This window comes from Hippoglossus hippoglossus, chromosome 8, assembly GCF_009819705.1.
Source record: "Hippoglossus hippoglossus isolate fHipHip1 chromosome 8, fHipHip1.pri, whole genome shotgun sequence".
Classification (NCBI taxonomy): domain Eukaryota; kingdom Metazoa; phylum Chordata; class Actinopteri; order Pleuronectiformes; family Pleuronectidae; genus Hippoglossus; species Hippoglossus hippoglossus.
Window position 1 is genome coordinate 14,889,603 of NC_047158.1, and position 18,683 is coordinate 14,908,285.

At 39.8% G+C, this 18,683-nt stretch overlaps 1 protein-coding gene across 1 annotated transcript; it reads right to left on the bottom strand.

The window, feature by feature from the left end:
* Positions 1 to 6,542: 6,542 nt before the first annotated feature.
* Positions 6,543 to 18,200, bottom strand: LOC117766581 (myosin heavy chain, fast skeletal muscle-like). Its single transcript, XM_034593748.1, has 41 exons — positions 18,124 to 18,200; positions 17,948 to 17,997; positions 17,634 to 17,856; positions 17,393 to 17,536; positions 17,065 to 17,221; positions 16,923 to 16,950; positions 15,654 to 15,768; positions 15,467 to 15,559; positions 15,273 to 15,336; positions 15,097 to 15,195; positions 14,900 to 15,003; positions 14,663 to 14,801; positions 14,442 to 14,560; positions 14,203 to 14,352; positions 13,951 to 14,121; positions 13,549 to 13,855; positions 13,268 to 13,335; positions 13,091 to 13,178; positions 12,889 to 13,006; positions 12,659 to 12,782; positions 12,425 to 12,561; positions 12,044 to 12,299; positions 11,619 to 11,861; positions 11,333 to 11,509; positions 11,072 to 11,217; positions 10,853 to 10,943; positions 10,373 to 10,762; positions 10,149 to 10,275; positions 9,948 to 10,066; positions 9,435 to 9,631; positions 9,144 to 9,327; positions 8,882 to 9,047; positions 8,607 to 8,731; positions 8,199 to 8,507; positions 7,913 to 8,116; positions 7,699 to 7,824; positions 7,445 to 7,615; positions 7,250 to 7,354; positions 7,068 to 7,163; positions 6,838 to 6,969; positions 6,543 to 6,663 (listed from the first exon to the last, which is right to left on the bottom strand). Exons 3-41 carry the CDS (start codon positions 17,835 to 17,837, stop codon positions 6,646 to 6,648), a joined length of 5,811 nt encoding a protein of 1,936 aa, XP_034449639.1. The 5' UTR covers positions 17,838 to 17,856; positions 17,948 to 17,997; positions 18,124 to 18,200; the 3' UTR covers positions 6,543 to 6,645.
* Positions 18,201 to 18,683: the final 483 nt, after the last annotated feature.

Genomic DNA, 18,683 nt, shown 5'->3' on the forward strand with positions numbered 1-18,683 from the left:
TTAACATTTCATTCAAGTGTATGTCATCAAATCACTCAGTAAATAGGAGGTCATTAGTTGGTGTAGTTTTGATCACAGATTTAAAAGCTTTATACACTAGAAAATAATTTATCTGTTTCTACTTACTGGATCTATATCTATTTGTGTTGACACTAAAATATGATTTGTTAATGATCGTCATTGTTACTAATAATGGTCTTACTGGAGTATTTTGCAGCAGTCACAGGTTGCGGTTTTGGAGAGGCATGTAAATGTCACTGGTATACAGTTGCAGGGTTACTACACATCTCAGATGTCTGAAATAAAATTGAGGCTGAGCGCCATTCCATAAAAGCTGAAAAGGGATTACATAGCGCCTTGGAATGGAGCGGCCGAACAGTTGCCATCCAGGCAAGGATAAGATCCAAAATAAGTCCTGCGCCAATAAACAAGATGTTAGAGATGCCAGCACTACCTTCAATAAAACACTTAATTGGTATGAATTCAAAAACGCAGGAAAAAAACCTGCAGGAACATTTTCTTGATGACTTTAAATGTACTTCTATAACTAGATTGTGTGAAGTTGTCCTGTAGCTTTTTGTATTTACATAACCTTTCTATCTTTAAAAAGAAGATGACCTTGAGGAATGTCGCCCACGTGACCTCAATAGGTAGGTGGGCTATTGTGCAAACATGTGTTGAACACATGCTGCTCAAGTTCGGTCATAGGTCCTCAGTTTTTTTCAGCCAACATGAATAGCATGTGTCAAAGGGGCTCTTCAAGTAGGGTTAAATGTCATCAGTTGTTTTTTTTGTCAAGTTGTTTGAGAGGTCTTAGGTTTCCATTAAAATGGTTTGTGTGCACAGCAGAGGGAGACGATTATCTTTCCAATGTATTCTACTAGTAGCAATTATTTATTTTCTTAAGCAGGAAGTTTGTTACGGGTGGTATGTACAGTATGTCTATGTGCCGTGTCACCTTGAATACAAAGCATTTTGCACACACAGGGCCCATTACTCGACTGTCTCATCTCTGGTGACAAAATGCATCAGCTGATTTGAGCGATCCACTTAAACAATGATGTCCCAAACAAAGTCTGCCATGAAAGAACATAACATAACACAAAATTTTCAAATGTGAAAGACATAAGTCATAAGTTTTTTTAATAATAGCATCAAGGTGCCAGCTTATATTTAGCTATACTTTCATAGTGAGCTTCACTTTATGGTTTACTTGCTATTTACTTTCAGATACTAGCTCCTCTTGCACATTTTGTGTTGCATATTAGCAGCGACGTCTTTTACTGTAATGTGCAAAAGATTAAACCACTTTTTCATGAATTTTCCAAACTGTATTTCAGTCGGTTTCAGAATTAGGTTATAATGCAAGTGAATAGATTCAAGAATATTGTAAAATGTGAAGATGGACATAAGTTGGAACAGACTGTCCTGACTAACCTTTTCTTTTGTATGACCTTGTGTCTAAATACACAAGACTCTGCTAAGCCCGTGAACTGAAATATAACATGCCAAATATGTCTGGTGAGGAGGAGCCTGGTGAGGTTTAAAAGCGGGTCGGACGCTTCCAGGACAGAGTAGTAACACTGAGAGAACCACTGATAGTGTTGGTTAAGATCTCTCTATTTTCCTTTGTCTGAGTCAGTGTTTGTTGTTTTATTTATTCACCCAGAATAATGAAATATGCAGTGTGTTTACTTTTTAGGGTTCAGGTATTGGTAGTTATGTAGTTGACAAATAGGAAGTCTTAACAGGGAATGCAGTAAGTAAAAAGATCGAGGAAAGAGAAGGTTGGGGGAGGTGAGCCAAACATTAAAGCTAATTGAATGAGGCTCTGCTAAATAAATTGCAAACGACCATAATACCTAGAAAATGATCAACCAAAGCTTGTTCTACATTAAAATAATCTTGAATGTTGTGTTTTTAATCATCGCCATTTTATATCTTTATTATCTTTCAAGAAAGCACAATGGCTAACATTAGCATCGTGTAAGTAGACATTTTACTTAGTAGAATGTATTGCACACATTGAATCATCTCTACCCCAAACTCCTTAACAGCTGCGTCATAAGTGAGGCCTTAACCAGTATTTAACGGTAGTTATTTTCTCTACAGTTGAAGTGTACCATTGTAGTGTGGCAAATTGGCCAGCCACCTCATGAAGACATACAGACAGCTGCGTTGAAAGGGAACACCACAGCCTCGGTTCGTCATATGATAATGCATTTGTCTTTCTAAACAAAGGAAATTGTCTTCTGTGGCCGAGTGAACTTCTAAAAAAAGTTTGGAACACAAATGCACCACAGTGTCCACACAGATAACATCTGCCCCAGGCTCCAACGACACCTGTTCCGTGATGGTTGATTTCCACGAAGGAGAGACTGCTGTAAATGAATCCTTCCTGGGTGTAACATCATGTAGCCTATTATAAACAGGATACAGCTACATCCATGTCCCTCAAATCGTGATTTTCTGTTACAGGGGTCACATTAGCTGTGCCAAATAAATAAACAATCTCAAATTATACACCAGTCAAAAGATTTCAGATTGTTATCCATCATCATAAATCATCATGTTTTTTTTTTAATGAACAATTCTTGTGCATTATAAAAGTTTTGACAGAAATCTTATATTATGGTTATCACGGTAAGAACCCTTAAAGGTCGAATGTGTAAGATTTAGGTGAAAGCGATCTATTGGCAGAAATTGAATATAAAATAATCCTAGTGATGTTTTTTCGCTAGTGTGTTTCATCTAAATTGTACGAATTGTTGTTTTCTTCACCCTAGAATGGGCCTTTTATATTTAAATACTTTATATTTACATCAGGAGCTGGTCCTCTCTACGGAGGCCGCCATGTTTTTTAGAGTCGTCCAAACTAAACAGCTTTTAAGTTTTTATGACAACTGAAGACTACCACATGTTCTCATTCATGTTTGGAAGGGGAGGGTGAGGTGAGGTGAGGGGTGTTCACCTGCAACATGCAACTTCACCACTAGATGTCACTAGATTTTACACACTGAACCTTTAAACTTGGCCCTTAAATTATGCCAAAGAGTTGTTATATTTGTTACTGTGATGCACTGGTTTTCAAACTTCACTTGAGTTATTGCTTCTGCTGACCTTTATTGTGGGCCAGGATTCCTTTCGGATAAGCCAGTCAGCACTGTGTTTATGAATGCCCTGTCTTGGCAACCAGTTCTTTTATTCTAACTTTAGAGTGCTGTTAGGATTCCTATTAATTCATACTTATACTGTCACCTCTCTGAACACTTGGAGAACCAAGCACACTAGCCAGTAAGTAGCGTCAGGAGAGTACTTGAATTCCTGCAATGATTTTGAGCTTATATTAGGCCAATTGTCATTCCGTAACAGTGAGTTGCTCACTGTTACAAGTGTCTGTTAAATCCTAACATAATCCCAGGCGGCATTGTCTGAGTGGTTTTAGGTTTATATTATTTTAAGTGATTTGTGTTGTCTTAATTTACAGACCATTTCAATCCATCCAGGCCTATTTTTACATGAGAACTATGCTAATGAATAAAATAGCTTAGTGCTGCCACTACTACAACAACTAACAATAAACCTTAATACATCTTAATGCTGTTAGTATGACATTAAAGTAATATAAAACATTAAATGGCCATCATCTCCTCATCTCATCTTTTATTATCATCTCCTCATGTCCAAGCTCCTCAATGCAAGCCTAATTTTATGATAGTAACAATATAAAGTCTTATTGTGGGACATACTGTAATATGTTTTAAATTCTTTAGGTATATTATTGATTTTATGATATTGCCTAATGTTCCTTGATCTTCTTCTTAAGCTGGGCACCAGGATACTGTACCTCTGACCCTCAATCCTGGATTTCAACAAAATGACGTTTCATTCAATTTAAGTCAATACATGCAGTAAATCCAAAAGCTGCTCCTTTTGTCTGAAGATGTCTTTTGTACACAGTTACCATCACTACATTCCAAGTTAAAATGACTGCACCTCGTGTAAATCTAAAATGCTGGCAGACCAAGCTGAGGGGGTAGAGTGGTTGTCCTCTAACCAGAAGGTCGGTGGTTCGATCCCAGTCTTCCCCATATGCATGCCCAAGGAATCACCTGGCCAGTTAGTGTTGGTGTCTCGAGCTGCATAGCATGTGTGCAAGTGCGTTACTCAGTTTGGTCAAGCACAATATGGTTGTCACCTTGTTACCTGATAGTGACATGGACAATAACTTATACAAGCATGGTTATTTTCTCTCTTCAGGGTTAGGGTTAGTATGTTCCAGCTGATGGTGGATTGTAATGGTGGATTGTGGATCATGATGGTGGATCCTGATAATTGATGGTGGTGATTGACTGTGATAGTGGTGGCAGCTGCTCATGGACTATGACAAATTTTGATTTGTGAATATGGGCTGTACAAATATAAATTTGATTTGTTGATTGATTTAATATGCCAGTTATGTTCCTAGTTTATTTACAAAATAGCTATTTATTTATTTGTTCCAATAAATTTAAAGATTACATTTCAGCTCACTCACTTTATGACAGGCGCTGTGTTTCATTTTGATTTCTCAAACCAGTACTGAGTTTTCATGTTGGAGAAGCGTCAGAATGTCACTGGTGTATAGTTGCAGGTTACACATGGCTCAGATATTTGGTAAATGTCCAGCTGCATGCTGTCTGCTCACACACATGCATGAGTATCCTTCTCAGACCAAAAATAACAACCACACAAGCTGGTAAGGTTAAGGTGCTGTTGTTTTTACATATTTTCCACATTAGAATTCTCTTTTCAATTCTCTCTGCCATAACATTTTCATGCTGTGGGTCATATACTTAATCATTTACTAAACTGTGTGGCATCCCCGCAGCAAGCTTCCCCGCAGCTGACCTTAACTGAAACGGTTAAAGACAAAGAAGTATCTTATTGTGCCTTAGGACACCTTGCTTTTGGCTTTAGGCATTATTCACAGCAGCTGATAAAGTATCTCATCCCTCTAAATCAAATTGTATCTCCATTTTCTGCACTGGTATCACTTACACCCACTGATAGCCTCTTCTCACAGTAGGTTAACTGCACATTTTCCTCACAGACTATTTTGAGGCATTCTCATTGCTTGGTAATTAGTGTTGAATATTGATGGAATACTCTCTTAAACTCTTGAATTTAGTTTATTTCAGTTAACTAGTTGCATAGGTAGAATCCGATGAGGGTCGACATATATGGTGGTGCAATGTACTGTGAAGCTATTTAATATTCTCATAATGTATACCAAATGACACCAAGTACAGAGACAAATTACGTGTACTTACAAAATGTAAATATAGTAATGTCCTCAACATACCTGATGGTAAATTGGCAAACTGCACTGCATTGTTTGTGGCGTATTTGTTTCAATAGATCTAGAGTGTGACAAATGACTTTAAGGTGACACACTTTATGGTAGACATCTGTTGCCTGTTGGTTTTGATATTGCCGCCAGTAATCTATTTTAAATTTGGAGAAGCATCGAAATGTCACTGGTGTATAGTTACAGGACATAGATTTCTGATATCTGAAATTAAAATCAGGATGATGGTCTTTCCAATAAAGCTAGACAAGTATTATGTATCTCCTGGAAGCAGACTTTAAAAGGACAGCCAACACAGATAATTTAATTCCAGAAATATGTTTCTCTCTCATAAACACCATTCATGTTTTGGCTTTTAGGAATGAAAAAGATTCTGCTTTTGGGTAGAAGGGTTAGATATGTATAAGTGACTGACTGACAGAAGATTTAATGAAGGGTAGGACTGTATCCAGGATCAACTTACATTACGTTGATTTGCACAGACTTGGCTTATTATTCGCTATTTTACCAGCAGATCACAAGGTGTTACCATGGTCAAAAATAAATCCAGCAAAGAGAGGGACCAGATTCTTATTTGGCATAGAGAGAAAGATATATTTATAGGACATTAAGATATGTTGTTACCGCCATATCCCAAGTTTAGAGAGATCTATCTTCTTAAACAATCGACAGTATTTATGAATGAAATGTATTTAGCTAAAAAAGGATAATATCTGTGTAGGTAAGCCGTTGCCATGGATGTAAATATGTGTACTGTAGTGCCAGATGTGAAGCATCAGTTGTGAAATAATAAGGATGATCAGCCCTAGAGTATGTGGCTACTACCGCTTACCAGAGTTGTAAAGGTCATAATACTTTTGATGCTGATGGCTAAAGTGTTTGCCACATATTTCAGCCTGGATGTGGTGTCAGGTGGTGACTGGCCACTGCAAAGCTTCTTCACAGTTTAGAGCTCTTCTAAACTGTGTCTTTTACCATAGTCTCTACCCCCCTTTTTCCTGTATGCTCCTCCATCTGTATAACTCTGACTCTATTAAAGGTAGAAGTAAATATATATGTACAAATATTTTCTGTTAAGTTTAGGCCAGAAATTCATAACAGGCCTTCTTTATCCATAAATGGGATATCGTGGTTTCATGGTTGAACCCTGTGTACTCAGATGTGACTTCAATAAACTTCAGAAAACACAGAGTGAATATTTCAGGAATCAGTTTATTAAATTAATTCACTAACAATTCAACAGCAAGTTCATATTGTATGAAGTCTGTCAAATGGTTCCAATGGGATGTTGTATCTTACTCTGCACTTTCAGACTGAAAAGAAATGACAAGAAGAAACACAATTATTCAACATATATTACCAACAATATCTATCTCATATAGTTATACAAGTTCATTTTATATGTAGAACTGTATAAAGAACAGAATTTAAAAACAACAACATTAAACTAAAGTACCACGTAGTAATTTTCCGTATGATCACATTACCTTTCCGCTCTCACGGCTCTTGACTCTCAGCTTGTTGACCTGAGACTCAGCAATGTCAGCGCGCTCCTGAGCCTCTTCCATCTCGTTCTGAACCTTCCTGCACCTGGACATATGAGTGTTGGCTTGCTCCTCCTGTGATGGGATAGGAAATATGTTGACTCAGTTGCTAAGCAGACAATGGAGGTTTTGTTAAATTGTAAGTGAAATGATTAGTCATATAGTTGACTTACAGCCTCCTCAGACTGTCTCTTGTAAGCCTTGACTTTGAGCTGCAGCTTGTCAACGAGATCCTGAAGCCTGCTCACATTCTTCTTGTCCTCCTCAGTCTGCACAAATTAAGATTGGTTAAGTAAAGTGACAGAGGAAACTAATTAAGACCTCACAAGTGTTTTGAAGTCAAACAAGATGTTACCTGGTAGGTCAGCTCCTTCACTCTCCTCTCATATTTGCGGACTCCTTTAATAGCATCAGCTCCACGTCTCTGCTCGGCCTCAACTTCAGCCTCTAGCTCATGCACCTGAACATGATAATAAATAACTCATCAATAAGGTGCATCCTCAAACTGGTTGATGATGAGCATTTATACTATACAGTGTAATGTTCTCACCCTGGATTCCAGTTTCTGGAGCTGCTTCTTGCCACCCTTCATGGCGAGGTTCTCAGCCTCATCCAGACGGTGCTGCAGGTCCTTGACTGTGACCTCTAGGTTCTTCTTCATCCTCTCCAGATGAGCACTGGTGTCCTGCTCCTTCTTCAGCTCCTCAGACATCATGGCAGCCTGAAATGATAAATGGTCTCCAGTACAAGTTTCATTTGGTATAAGCCTTAAAACCACGTATTGAGATTGAATTGTAAACTCACATCAGTGATAGCCTTTTTGGCTTTCTCCTCAGCATTCCTTGCTTCCTGAATAGTGTCATCAACTTCACCCTGAACCTGGACAAAGTCAGACTCCAGCTTCTTCTTGGTATTTAGCAGACTGGTGTTCTGAGGATTAAAATGAGTCAAATCAAATTTAATCTGTATTTGTCATGGGAAAAAAAGTCCATATTTTTGTGAATAACTGAAAACATACCTGAGAGTGAAGAAGGCTGACACGCTCACTAGCATCAACCAGCTCCTGCTCAGCCACTTTGCGTCCTCTCTCTGTCTGCTCCAGAGCGGCTCTCAGCTCCTCAATCTCAGCCAGCATCAGACCATTTCTGCGCTCCACCATGGCAACCTGCTCCTTCATGTCCTCCTGTCCTCTGACAGCGTCGTCAAGGTGCAATTGGGCATCCTGATAATGAAAAGTGGAAAAGTATTAACTTTCTTTCCGGTTAAGCATTTGTCTTTTTCAGTCAACAATCAACAAACCTCACCTTGAGCTGTCCCTGGACGTTCCTCAGTTGTTTCTGGGCCTCAGAAGCCTGCCTGTTGGCGTGGCTCAGCTGAACCTCCATCTCATTCAGGTCTCCCTCCATCTTCTTCTTGACTCTCAGGGCATCGTTCCTGCTCCTGACCTCAGAATCAAGAGTGGTCTGCATGGAGTCTATCACCCTCTGGCTGTTCCTCTTGATCTGCTCCATCTCCTCATCCTTCTCTGCCAGCTTCCTGTCAACCTCACCTTTGATCTGGTTGAGCTCAAGCTGGACACGGAGAATCTTGGCCTCCTCATGTTCCAATGTGCCCTTTAAATTTGAACAATAATTGCTCGAATGAATATCGAACAGGCATGGGCAAAACTAATTCAACAATTTTTTGAATTTCTATAATTTTAACTGTAGTACCTCAGCTTCCTCCAGTGCTGTCTGAATCTCTGCCTTCTCAGTCTCCACAGTCTTCTTGGATTTCTCCAGCTCATGGATGCTCTTTCCAGTCTCACCAAGCTGTTCAGTCATGTCTGAGATCTCCTCTATAGACCAACACATACAAAATATTAAGACTAGTTGTATGCAATATACAACATATATAGGAAATGGTCTACGTCATTCCTTACATTTACTTTCAATAAAGCTCATAAACTACAACTGAATGTCACACTAAATTGGTGAGATTGACATACGCTGAAGGTTCTTATTTTCTCTCTTCAATGTCTCCAACTGATCCAGAGACTCCTCATAAGAGTTCTTCATCTTGAACAGTTCAGTGCTGAGGGAGCGAGCCTCCTTCAGGGATCCTTCCAGCTCAGCCTGGCCCTCTTCATACTTCTGTTTCCATTCTGCCAGGACCTATAAACATGCATGTGAGTAAAAAAAGACATGTATCCTTTAAATAAGATCTTGTTTTTTGTTGTTGTTGTTTTTAACTTCTTAACCTTAAAGCACCTTGTCAAAGTTCCTCTGCTTCTTGTCAAGGTTGGCGGCCAGAGAATTAGCTCTCTCCACATCAATCATGAGGTCCTCCACCTCACCCTGCAGCCTCTGCTTGGTCTTCTCCAAAGAGGCACACTTGGAGTTCACAGCCTCGATGGACTCCTCAGCATCCTGCAGGCGCTGGGCAAGCTTTTTCCTGTCACGAAGAAGAATATGATTGTATTTAACTATGCAAAAATATTACACTTAAATTCTTAATATTGAATAAAAATGCATTCATTAATTCAAAAAGGATTCATGTACTTGGACTCCTCCAGTTCCTCCGTGCGCTGGATAGCATCAGTCTCATATTTGCTTCTCCACTGAGCCACCTCAGTGTTGGCCTTGGACATGCCTCTCTGGAGCTCAGCCTTGGCCTCCTGCTCCTCCTCAAACTGCTCTCTGAGCAGATCGCAGTCATGGCGGGATGACTGAACGGCGTGGGCCAGGGCGTTCTTGGCCTGTTGAACATGACACAAACATTTTTAACTCACAAATGATTCTGAGTTAGTAATTAAGCTTTGGATCATTTTCTTTTATATCGCATTGGTTGCTTTCCATTATTCAACAAAATGTAATTCATTAAGATTTAAATGAGCAATAATAGTATTACATCTCTATGGGTGTTTTTTCCATATGACTAAGTTTTGATATTAAATAGTTTTAAAATAAACTGTATGTACATTAATATTAATATATTAATATATTTAATGACAGCATTTGAACTAGAGAGCTTAGGTTAGACTCTGTCTAAACCCAGTAACAGAACATGAATACCTTCACTTCCTCCTCAGTGTGTCTCTTAAGCTCCTCAATCTGCTGAGTGTAAGCCTGTTTGCCTCTGGTCAGCTGGGAAACAAGAGCTTCTTTCTCCTCAAGCTGGCGAGAGAACTCACCTGAAAGACAAAACATAGATGTGGTATTCATCAAAAATAATCATCACTGGTTTCGTTACTTATTTTATCAAAGGTGACTCACCATTCTCTGTCAGCAGTCTTGCCTTCTGTGCATTAATGTCATTCAGCTGATGAATATTCTCATCACTTTTAGCTTTAAGCTCACCCAGCTGGTCCTCTAGACTTCTGCACATTTTCTCCAAGTTGCCCTACAACAAAACAATATTATGATGTCCATTTGTTAAGTTTAAAGCTAGTTTAATACTTCCTGGTTACATTTCATATTTCTAGATGAAAACTACTCACCTTTGCTTTTGCAACTGACTCCATGCTGCTGGAGAGGTCATCAATCTCCATCTTGTACTCGCTCTTTTCCTTCTCCAGCTTCTGCTTAACACGCTGGAGGTTGTCGATCTGCTCACCCAACTCTGCAACACTGTCCGCCTGCTTCTTGCGAAGAGCCGATGCGGTAGATTCATGCTGAAGGGTTGACTCCTCTAGGTCGCGACGCATCTTCTGGAACTCAGCCTCACGCTTCTTGTTCATCTCAATCTGAGAGGCTGTTGCTCCACCAGCTTCCTCAAGCCTCTCGCTGATCTCCTCAAGCTCCCTGGAGAGGTCAGCCCTCTGTTTCTCAACCTTGGCCCTAGCAGCCCTCTCAGCCTCAATCTCCTCCTCCAGCTCCTCAATGCGAGCCTAGATTTGATGACAGTAACATCAGAAAAGGCTATTGATTAGAAGCCATTTCTGATTTTTGAATCTATTATTTGTGTAAAATAACATTACCTGAAGTTCCTTGATCTTCTTCTGAAGCTGAGCACCAAGGGACTGTTCATCCTCAATCTTGCTGAGAAGCTGACTTATCTCAAAGTCCTTCCTGTAATAGGAAAGTAAAATCATATTCAGTCAGTGTCTTGTTTCTGATGACGAGGAGAACAAAAAAGTTTGATGCATGCAGTGTGTGAGATGCTCATAGCAGGTTTCATGAACCAAAAAAAAACCCACTTCTTGATTTTCTCATCAGACTGCTGCTTGTCATTCTCCAGATCCATGAGGGATTCCTGGGCCAGTTTCAGGTCTCCCTCAAGCTTCCTCTTGGCTCTCTCAAGGTCCATGCGCAGCTTCTTCTCTTGCTCCAGTGATCCCTCAAGCTATAAAATAACATTTATCAATAATAGTTTGTGGCATTTATAAGACAGACCATGCATTCCTGGAGTCTTGTCAATACAAAGAAAAATTGCAATGTCAGAGTTACTGTTTTCTTACATCATCCACTTGCTGTTCCAGCTTTGTCTTGGCCTTGGTCAGAGTGTTGACTTTGTCTTCCTCTGCCTGGAGATCATCCAGTGTTTGCTGGTGGCTCTCTTGGAGGGCTTTCTTCTCCTTGGTCAACTTGGCAATGGACTCATCTTGGGATGCCATTTCCTCTGTCAGGTTTTTCACCTTTAAAAATCATATTTTTTTAATACAACTTAATATTTATACTGACACATACTTGACCCATTGATAGAAATATGTTTATTGTTTTATATCATTATGTTTATGCGTGAACCTTGTTTTCTGTGGCATGTTTCTCCTTCTCCACTTTAGCCAAGGTGAGCTCCAGGTCATCAATGTCCTTCTTCAGCTCAGAGCATTCATCCTCCAGCTTCCTCTTCTTGGCAGTCAGCTCAGCATTGATTTCCTCTTCATCCTCCAGTCTTTCAGTTGTCTCCTTGAGTTTAGCCTCAAACTGGATTTTGCTCTTAATGAGCCCTTCACACCTTTCCTCAGCATCTGAGAGATTATCCCCTTCCTACAGTACAATAAGATAATTTGATTACTTTTCTTTGTTAAACATTTTTTTATTTAATGCTAATTATTCATAACCTACAAATTTAGTAAGGTACACAGAAAGTCAGAAGATGATAGTGTAATTAAACTTTCATTAAGCATGTACACAATGTGTACACTTAATAAATCGTACACTTTACGTACTGAAGCCACTTGCAGTTGCAGGTCATTCTTCTCCTGCAGCAGGGAAACCATTTTCTCTTCCAGTTCCTTCTTCTTGGCCAAGGCAGTAGCCAGGTCTGTCTTCATCTTATCATAGTTCTCCTTCATCTGACTCAGTTCCTTCTCAGTCTCAGCACTCTTCAGAAGAGGCTTGATCTTGAAGTACAGATGCATCCATGGCCAGTTTTTCACGTTCATGAATGAACGAATGTTGTATTGGATTGAATAAATAGATTCCCTGGAAAAACAATTGCAGATCATATGTCATTTATGTCATGGGTTTGCAGATGATAACAATTGAAGCAACATGACTACTTGATTGGACTGTACAGTTAATGGTGCTATATGAAATATATATATTACCTCCTCTCCATCATCTTAACAAACGCCAGCCTCATGACAAATCCTCTGCAGAGGGCCTGAGTCATGGTCACCAGCGAAGTCAGTTTCTCATCTCTCATTTCCTCCAGGTCACCCAGCAGACCAGCTTTGAAGAACACCTATGTTGTCAAATAAGTGACATCTGTCATCAGGACACACCGATAATACTTGATTTGTAATAAATAACAGTTTTTAAAATTGCCTATAGAATTGTACCTTTGTGTGCCCAAACTTGTACTGAGTGTGGTCCACATCAATGGAGCCCAACAGCTTCTCTGCAGCTTTCTTGTTGTCAATGAACTGTCCCTCAGGGATGACGCTGGCATTCAGTACTTTGTATCTACATTAAAATATGATATGGTTACTACTACGTTTTCTTGTGTCCCTTCACCATGATACATCTACAGAAATCAAATTCACTTTCTTTTACTCCGAACTGCATTCACCTCTGCTTGAAGTCACCGTAGAGGATTCTGCTGGGGAAGCCCTTTCTGCAGATTCTGATGCCCTCCAGCACACCGTTACACCTCAGCTGGTGGATGACCAAGAAGTTCTCCATCAGACCTGGAAAAATATTTTTTTTGTCTAAAACCTTCTTTGTGACTAAGTTAGACAAAATGACAAAAGGTGGATGAAAAACCTTTTTACCTGGGGTCTTTGTCTCATTGGGAATCAGGCAACGTACAAAGTGAGGATGTGTGCTCCTCAAGTTGGTCATCAGCTTGCCCAAGTTCTCCTGTGGATCAACAGTATGAAATATTAAGTCAAACATTATTTCACCATTAGGTTTTTAAGTGTAATCTAGCAATATGAAACAATACATACCCTGAAAACACAAGACACAGTCTGGAAGGAACCACCCTTCTTCTTACCACCCTTCTTGCCAGCAGTCTCTGATTAAAAAAACATATTTTATTACCAAGATAATACATAATGCTGTTGTAATTGTTATTGTTATTATTTTTAACAATTATTATTTTTCTTTTATGCAGAAAATGTTACAACACTTGGCAAGGTACAGTTTCAACGACACACTTCTACCAATAACTACAGAGTCACTGCACACATCATAGTTGTTTATTATTCTGCTCAGTCTTGTTTCTTACCGTCACCTCCAGGATGAGCAGCATACAGAAGAGCAAGCAGTTTGTTTGAAGATTTCTGGTACAGCTGAACAACTGAGTCGTTCAGTGGGTCCTTGTTCTTCTCCAGCCAGCCCGTGATGTTGTAGTCCACTGTACCGGCATAGTGAACCAGGGAGAAGTGAGCTTCAGGCTTGCCCTTTACAGGCTTTGGCTTCTCAAAGGCCTTGGTCTTGCCAAGGTGCTGATCGTGTAGCTTGTTCTTGAAAGTTGCGTCAGAGGCCTTAGGGAACATGCACTCCTCTTCAAGGATGGAGAAGATGCCCATTGGCTGAGAATAATTTACATTTCATGTTAAAAGTTTATTTGCGGAGGCAATGATTTGCACATGAAGGAAAAAAATAGTCTTCCCAAGTAGCTACTTACCTTCTCAATAAGCTCAATGCAGGCAGCCAAGTCCATACCAAAGTCAATGAACTCCCATTCAATGCCTTCTTTCTTGTACTCCTCTTGCTCCAGAACAAACATGTGGTGGTTGAAAAACTGTTGCAGTTTCTCATTGGTGAAGTTGATGCAAAGCTGCTCCAAGCTGTTGTACTGTAATAGCCGAAATGTATGAGTACATAGCATATTTGTGTACATCTGTTATACTGCTCAGATAGTTTTCAGACCACTCACATCAAAGATCTCAAACCCAGCGATATCCAGCACACCAATGTAGTATTGTCTTGCTTGCTTTGTGTCGAGCATCTCATTGATACGGATGACCATCCACAAGAACATTTTCTCATAGATAGACTTGCACAGAGCTGAGACGGAATTGTTGACCTAGAAACAAGGGCAATATTAAAAAACATGCTTGGTTTTTAAATCACTCATGGATTTGTAGATGCTTCAAGTTTCCTCTGTTTTTGTACCTGTGAAACGGTTTGACCTTTGGTCACCATCTCATTTCCGACCTTGACTCTTGGATAGCACAGACATTTCAGCATGTCAGCTGAGTTCAAGCCCAAAAGGTAGGCGATTTTATCAGCCACTGATGGAAAGAAAAATCTTAAGTTCACTGATCTATGTCATGTTTAGAGTCACGTGTTATACATGTGACAGACATGCTTCAAGACATTATTATCACATTTACCCTCATTGCCATCAGGTTCAGCCTGCTCCTCACGCTGCTTCTGCTTGAATTTCATGTTGCCATGATGCATCACAGCACCAGTCAGCTTGTATATGCCGATTTTCTCCTCACCGGTGAAGCCCAAGATGTCAATAGCAGTCTGCATTGCACAGAAAAGAAAGTAGTCAACATTTGTGACATTTGTGTCTTGGATTCTCAATTTTGAAATCTCAAAACAAGTAGGAGTTTGTGCATTACATCTGTTGCAATGAACTCCTCGACATCATCGATGCTTTTGACTGCGATTTCACCCTGACTGACCATGTGGTAGTCATAGGGGTTGGTGGTGATCAGAAGAGCCTCTACAAAAGAATAGAAGAAATAAATGAATCAGTCCTCCTGTAACAGTGTCTTAATTCCAACTACAACTTCCTATTTTCCATGTTTCATCATACCTATCAGCTCAGGATTGTGGCCTGTCATCAGCTGATAGAAGATATGGTAGCTCCTCTCAGCAGACAACTGGAAGGTGACACGGGACTTCTCCAGCAGATCTACGTTCAACAACTCAAAGTCAGACAAGTGTAAATTGAAACAAAGGTGACTGAACAAAATGTAGACAATGACTTACATGTTTCAATATCAGCTGAAGACAGCTTGCCAGATGTTCCGAAGTGGATTCTGATGAATTTACCCTAGAGTTCCAGAGTAGAAATAAAATCGTTTTTTTTTTATACTCCATCAAAAAATCTGTCAGTTTAAGTCAAAGTTACATTAAGTGTAGGAAAGTTACAGTACGTGAAGGCCCATAAAATGAATACTTACGAAACGTGAGGAGTTGTCATTCCTCACAGTCTTGGCATTACCATAGGACTCCAGTAGAGGGTTAGCCGCAACGATTTGGTCCTCAAGGGAGCCCTGGAAGAGAAATTTTGAATTACACAACCTTTGCAAATTAACCTTCCTCTGACAAAAGCATTTATCTTATACAACCATTGCATTCACCATTTACCTGTATCTTGCTAGCTGCTACTGGCTCAGTCTTCTTAGCTCCAAGAGCTGCAATTGTTGCAAAGTACTGGATGACACGCTTGGTGTTGACAGTCTTTCCAGCACCGGATTCTCCACTGGGTTAAAAGGGGCACATTTTTAAGATTTAGCTTGATTTTCATTAAAATCTATTGTGATAACAGTTTGGGCCTGATCTACTAAAGGTTTGCGTGTGTAAAAACATTTGGAAACTTGATTTCACCTGCAAAAAAACATGCAAGTTTATCTACTAATGGTGTGCACTGAGGATTGCGTGCAGAATTACACGCACTGCCCATTTAGTACGTTTGCCTTAATGAATATGCATTATCGGGCGTTTCTACCCAAGTGCGCAAAGTATTGGGAGGAGTAGATGCAAATTCTTTAATTTAGCACCAGATTGTGATTTACAAAGCCTGAAAATAATTGCAGTGGTTGTGACTGCATCTATATTTAGTACGTTTGAAAGCTAGGTGCTAATCGGCACAGCGTTACGCACAGATGGCTGCAGTTATTGTGGTGAGGAGGAGACAGCATAGAAGAAGACGGAGAGAACAGGTTTTTTCTGCTCGTGTCAGCATGTTTGGATTGACAGAAGCAAAAATAATCCCTCTCTTGCCAAGGCACTGATGGCCATCATCACACCAGATACAGCGCTGACCAGCTGCCTGGTGGGTTCTCCGTGTGCTCCAAGTGTCGCGCCTGAGTGCTCGCGCCACAGAAAGTGAACCGCACCTGCTGGGCAATATTGGTCAGAGGCATCTCTACCACCCCCCCCCCCCCACCCCCACCTGTTTTATTTGCCGAGGTTTTATTATGAGTTATTTTTTCTTTTGTTCTTCTTCCTATGTCCTGCCACCTTCTCTGTATTTCATCGGTTGTCTTTTTGTTTTACCCACAGCATTTACTTTCTCCCAGATACTCTCACTTATTGCGTTTCTTTAAGTTATATTGATATTTTGCTGCTATTTTGCTGTAGCTCAACAACATGTTTTTTTTGCCTCTTCCATCAATTCTATGGCATTAAATGTAATGCTTGCGGTCACTCTGCTCTCCGTAATGCTCCATTGCGAAAACCAGTAACGCAGGCAAAACACTCTACCATGTTTGCACCTGTTATCATTTGCACAATTATTTTTAGTAGATCACACGTAAAACGCCCACATTCCAAATGTGCAATCTGTTATAATGCACACGCAATTCAGCACTCTCTATTTGGGATCTTAGATCAGGGCCTTTGTGTAATACTCACGTAATCAGGACAGACTGGTTCTCACGATCTGAAATACAAAGATATATGCTACACATGAGTTCCATTTTCATTACTCCTTCAATCAGGGTATGTTTAAGATGAATTCTTCATCACACAAATAAACAAATAACTTTGATCTTACCTGTGAGCATGAACTGATAGGCATTGTCAGAGATGGAGAAGATGTGGGGTGGTGCCTCAATCCTCTTCTTGCCTCTGTATCCTTCCACAACTATAGCATCGTACACGGGAAGCCACTTGTAGGGGTTCACCACGACACAGAACAGACCAGAGTAGGTCTGTGAAAGCAGAGAGCATAAACAGCATTGACCTTAAGGTATATATATATTTATTTACATACACATACTTTCATACATATTTTAAGTTTTATACTATGTCTAATAGTTAGGAATCTTTTTCCAGTGAATGATGTGTTTGCTTTGAATGCTTCTCCTTTGGGGGAAACTCACGTAGATCATCCATGATGCATAACGCTCTTTGAGGTTATACAACACACAAGGCTCGTTGAGGTGGGTCATCATGACCATGTCCTCAAGCTTGTCAAACTTTGGAGGATTCCTGGGATGGATGTCGACCTCTTTGACAGTAAGAGACTGAACAGAAATCAATTGACATCAAATGAAATTGAGAGACAAAACTATATTTTTAAGATTATAATTTAGAATAGTATTTCATATTTGATTCACCTACCTTTCCACAATCTGTGTCAACTGTGGCTTTGCCCCCCTCTTTCTTCACAAGTTTACCCTTGAGGTACATCTCAGCAGCATCCACCACAAAGTAGGCTGTTTTGGCGTCAAACGGAATAGTTTGAGACTCAATCCTCTCCCTCTCTGGCTTCCGGAGGTAGATGGCTGCCGGGCCATAGCACTGCATTTCTCCGTCTGTGCTCATGATGGCACTTTAGATGGGACTGAAAAGATGAGAGAATAGTGTTGAATGAATTTGATAGTGTTAGTATTATTTTTCATTATGGAGGTTATATTATTGCAAACATGTCTTACTTCAGTTTATCCCTCTTGAGTTGCACAGATCTGTTGTTGTCCAAGGATGCCTTTGAAGAGAGATTGAGATGATAATCGAAGAAGACTTTAGTTAATCTATCAACGTGGTATCACTAATAGTTTGTTTCTATCTGATAGTGGAGATTTTAAGTATTTTTTATGGCAACATATTTGACCTCAGCTACTTCCAAAAGAGAATTGGTGGTGCTGTCTCTGAGGGATTCTCAGGATGCTATAAAAACATAATTAAACCTGAGCACAAAACTTAAACTTAATTGAAGTTCCAGAAATTCTGTCTTTTGAGAGTACTAGAACATCTCACACTGTAAAAGTTTTTCCGACCTACTGATAAAAGCTCACTATATTTAGTTGAATCATTAAAGTTCAGTATTCTCCTCTTCATTCAATTGCCCCTCCAACCAGAGAAATATTGCTGTTGATCACATGATAGGCTATGTACGTATTTAGAAAAAAAGATGTGAACTAGATGTGAATAAAACATTTAATTATATATACACAAAATTGCTTTGACTAATGTTCCCCACTCAAGACTACTTTGATAAGCCATGACATTTCACCTGAATGTTATCTTAAACTAATATGCATGAGGAATAAGCAACTTCCCCAACTAATCAAAACGAGTACAATATGAGTTAATTCACTCACCTGCGTTGGATGCCTATCAGTTCACACAGCAGTTGCAGCCTCTTTTATAGAGGGTGAAAGTGCCGAGTCA

Bases quoted from the DNA above. Each gene is read 5' to 3' on its own strand.
- LOC117766581 (XM_034593748.1), bottom strand. From the start codon at position 17,837: ATGAGCACAGACGGAGAAATGCAGTGCTATGGCCCGGCAGCCATCTAC. The intron at 17,537-17,633 runs GTAGGTGAATCA...ATTTCTGTTCAG, and splicing joins TTGACACAGATTGTGGAAAG to TCTCTTACTGTCAAAGAGGT. The intron at 10,944-11,071 runs GTGGGTTTTTTT...TTCCTATTACAG, and splicing joins TCTGATGAGAAAATCAAGAA to GAAGGACTTTGAGATAAGTC.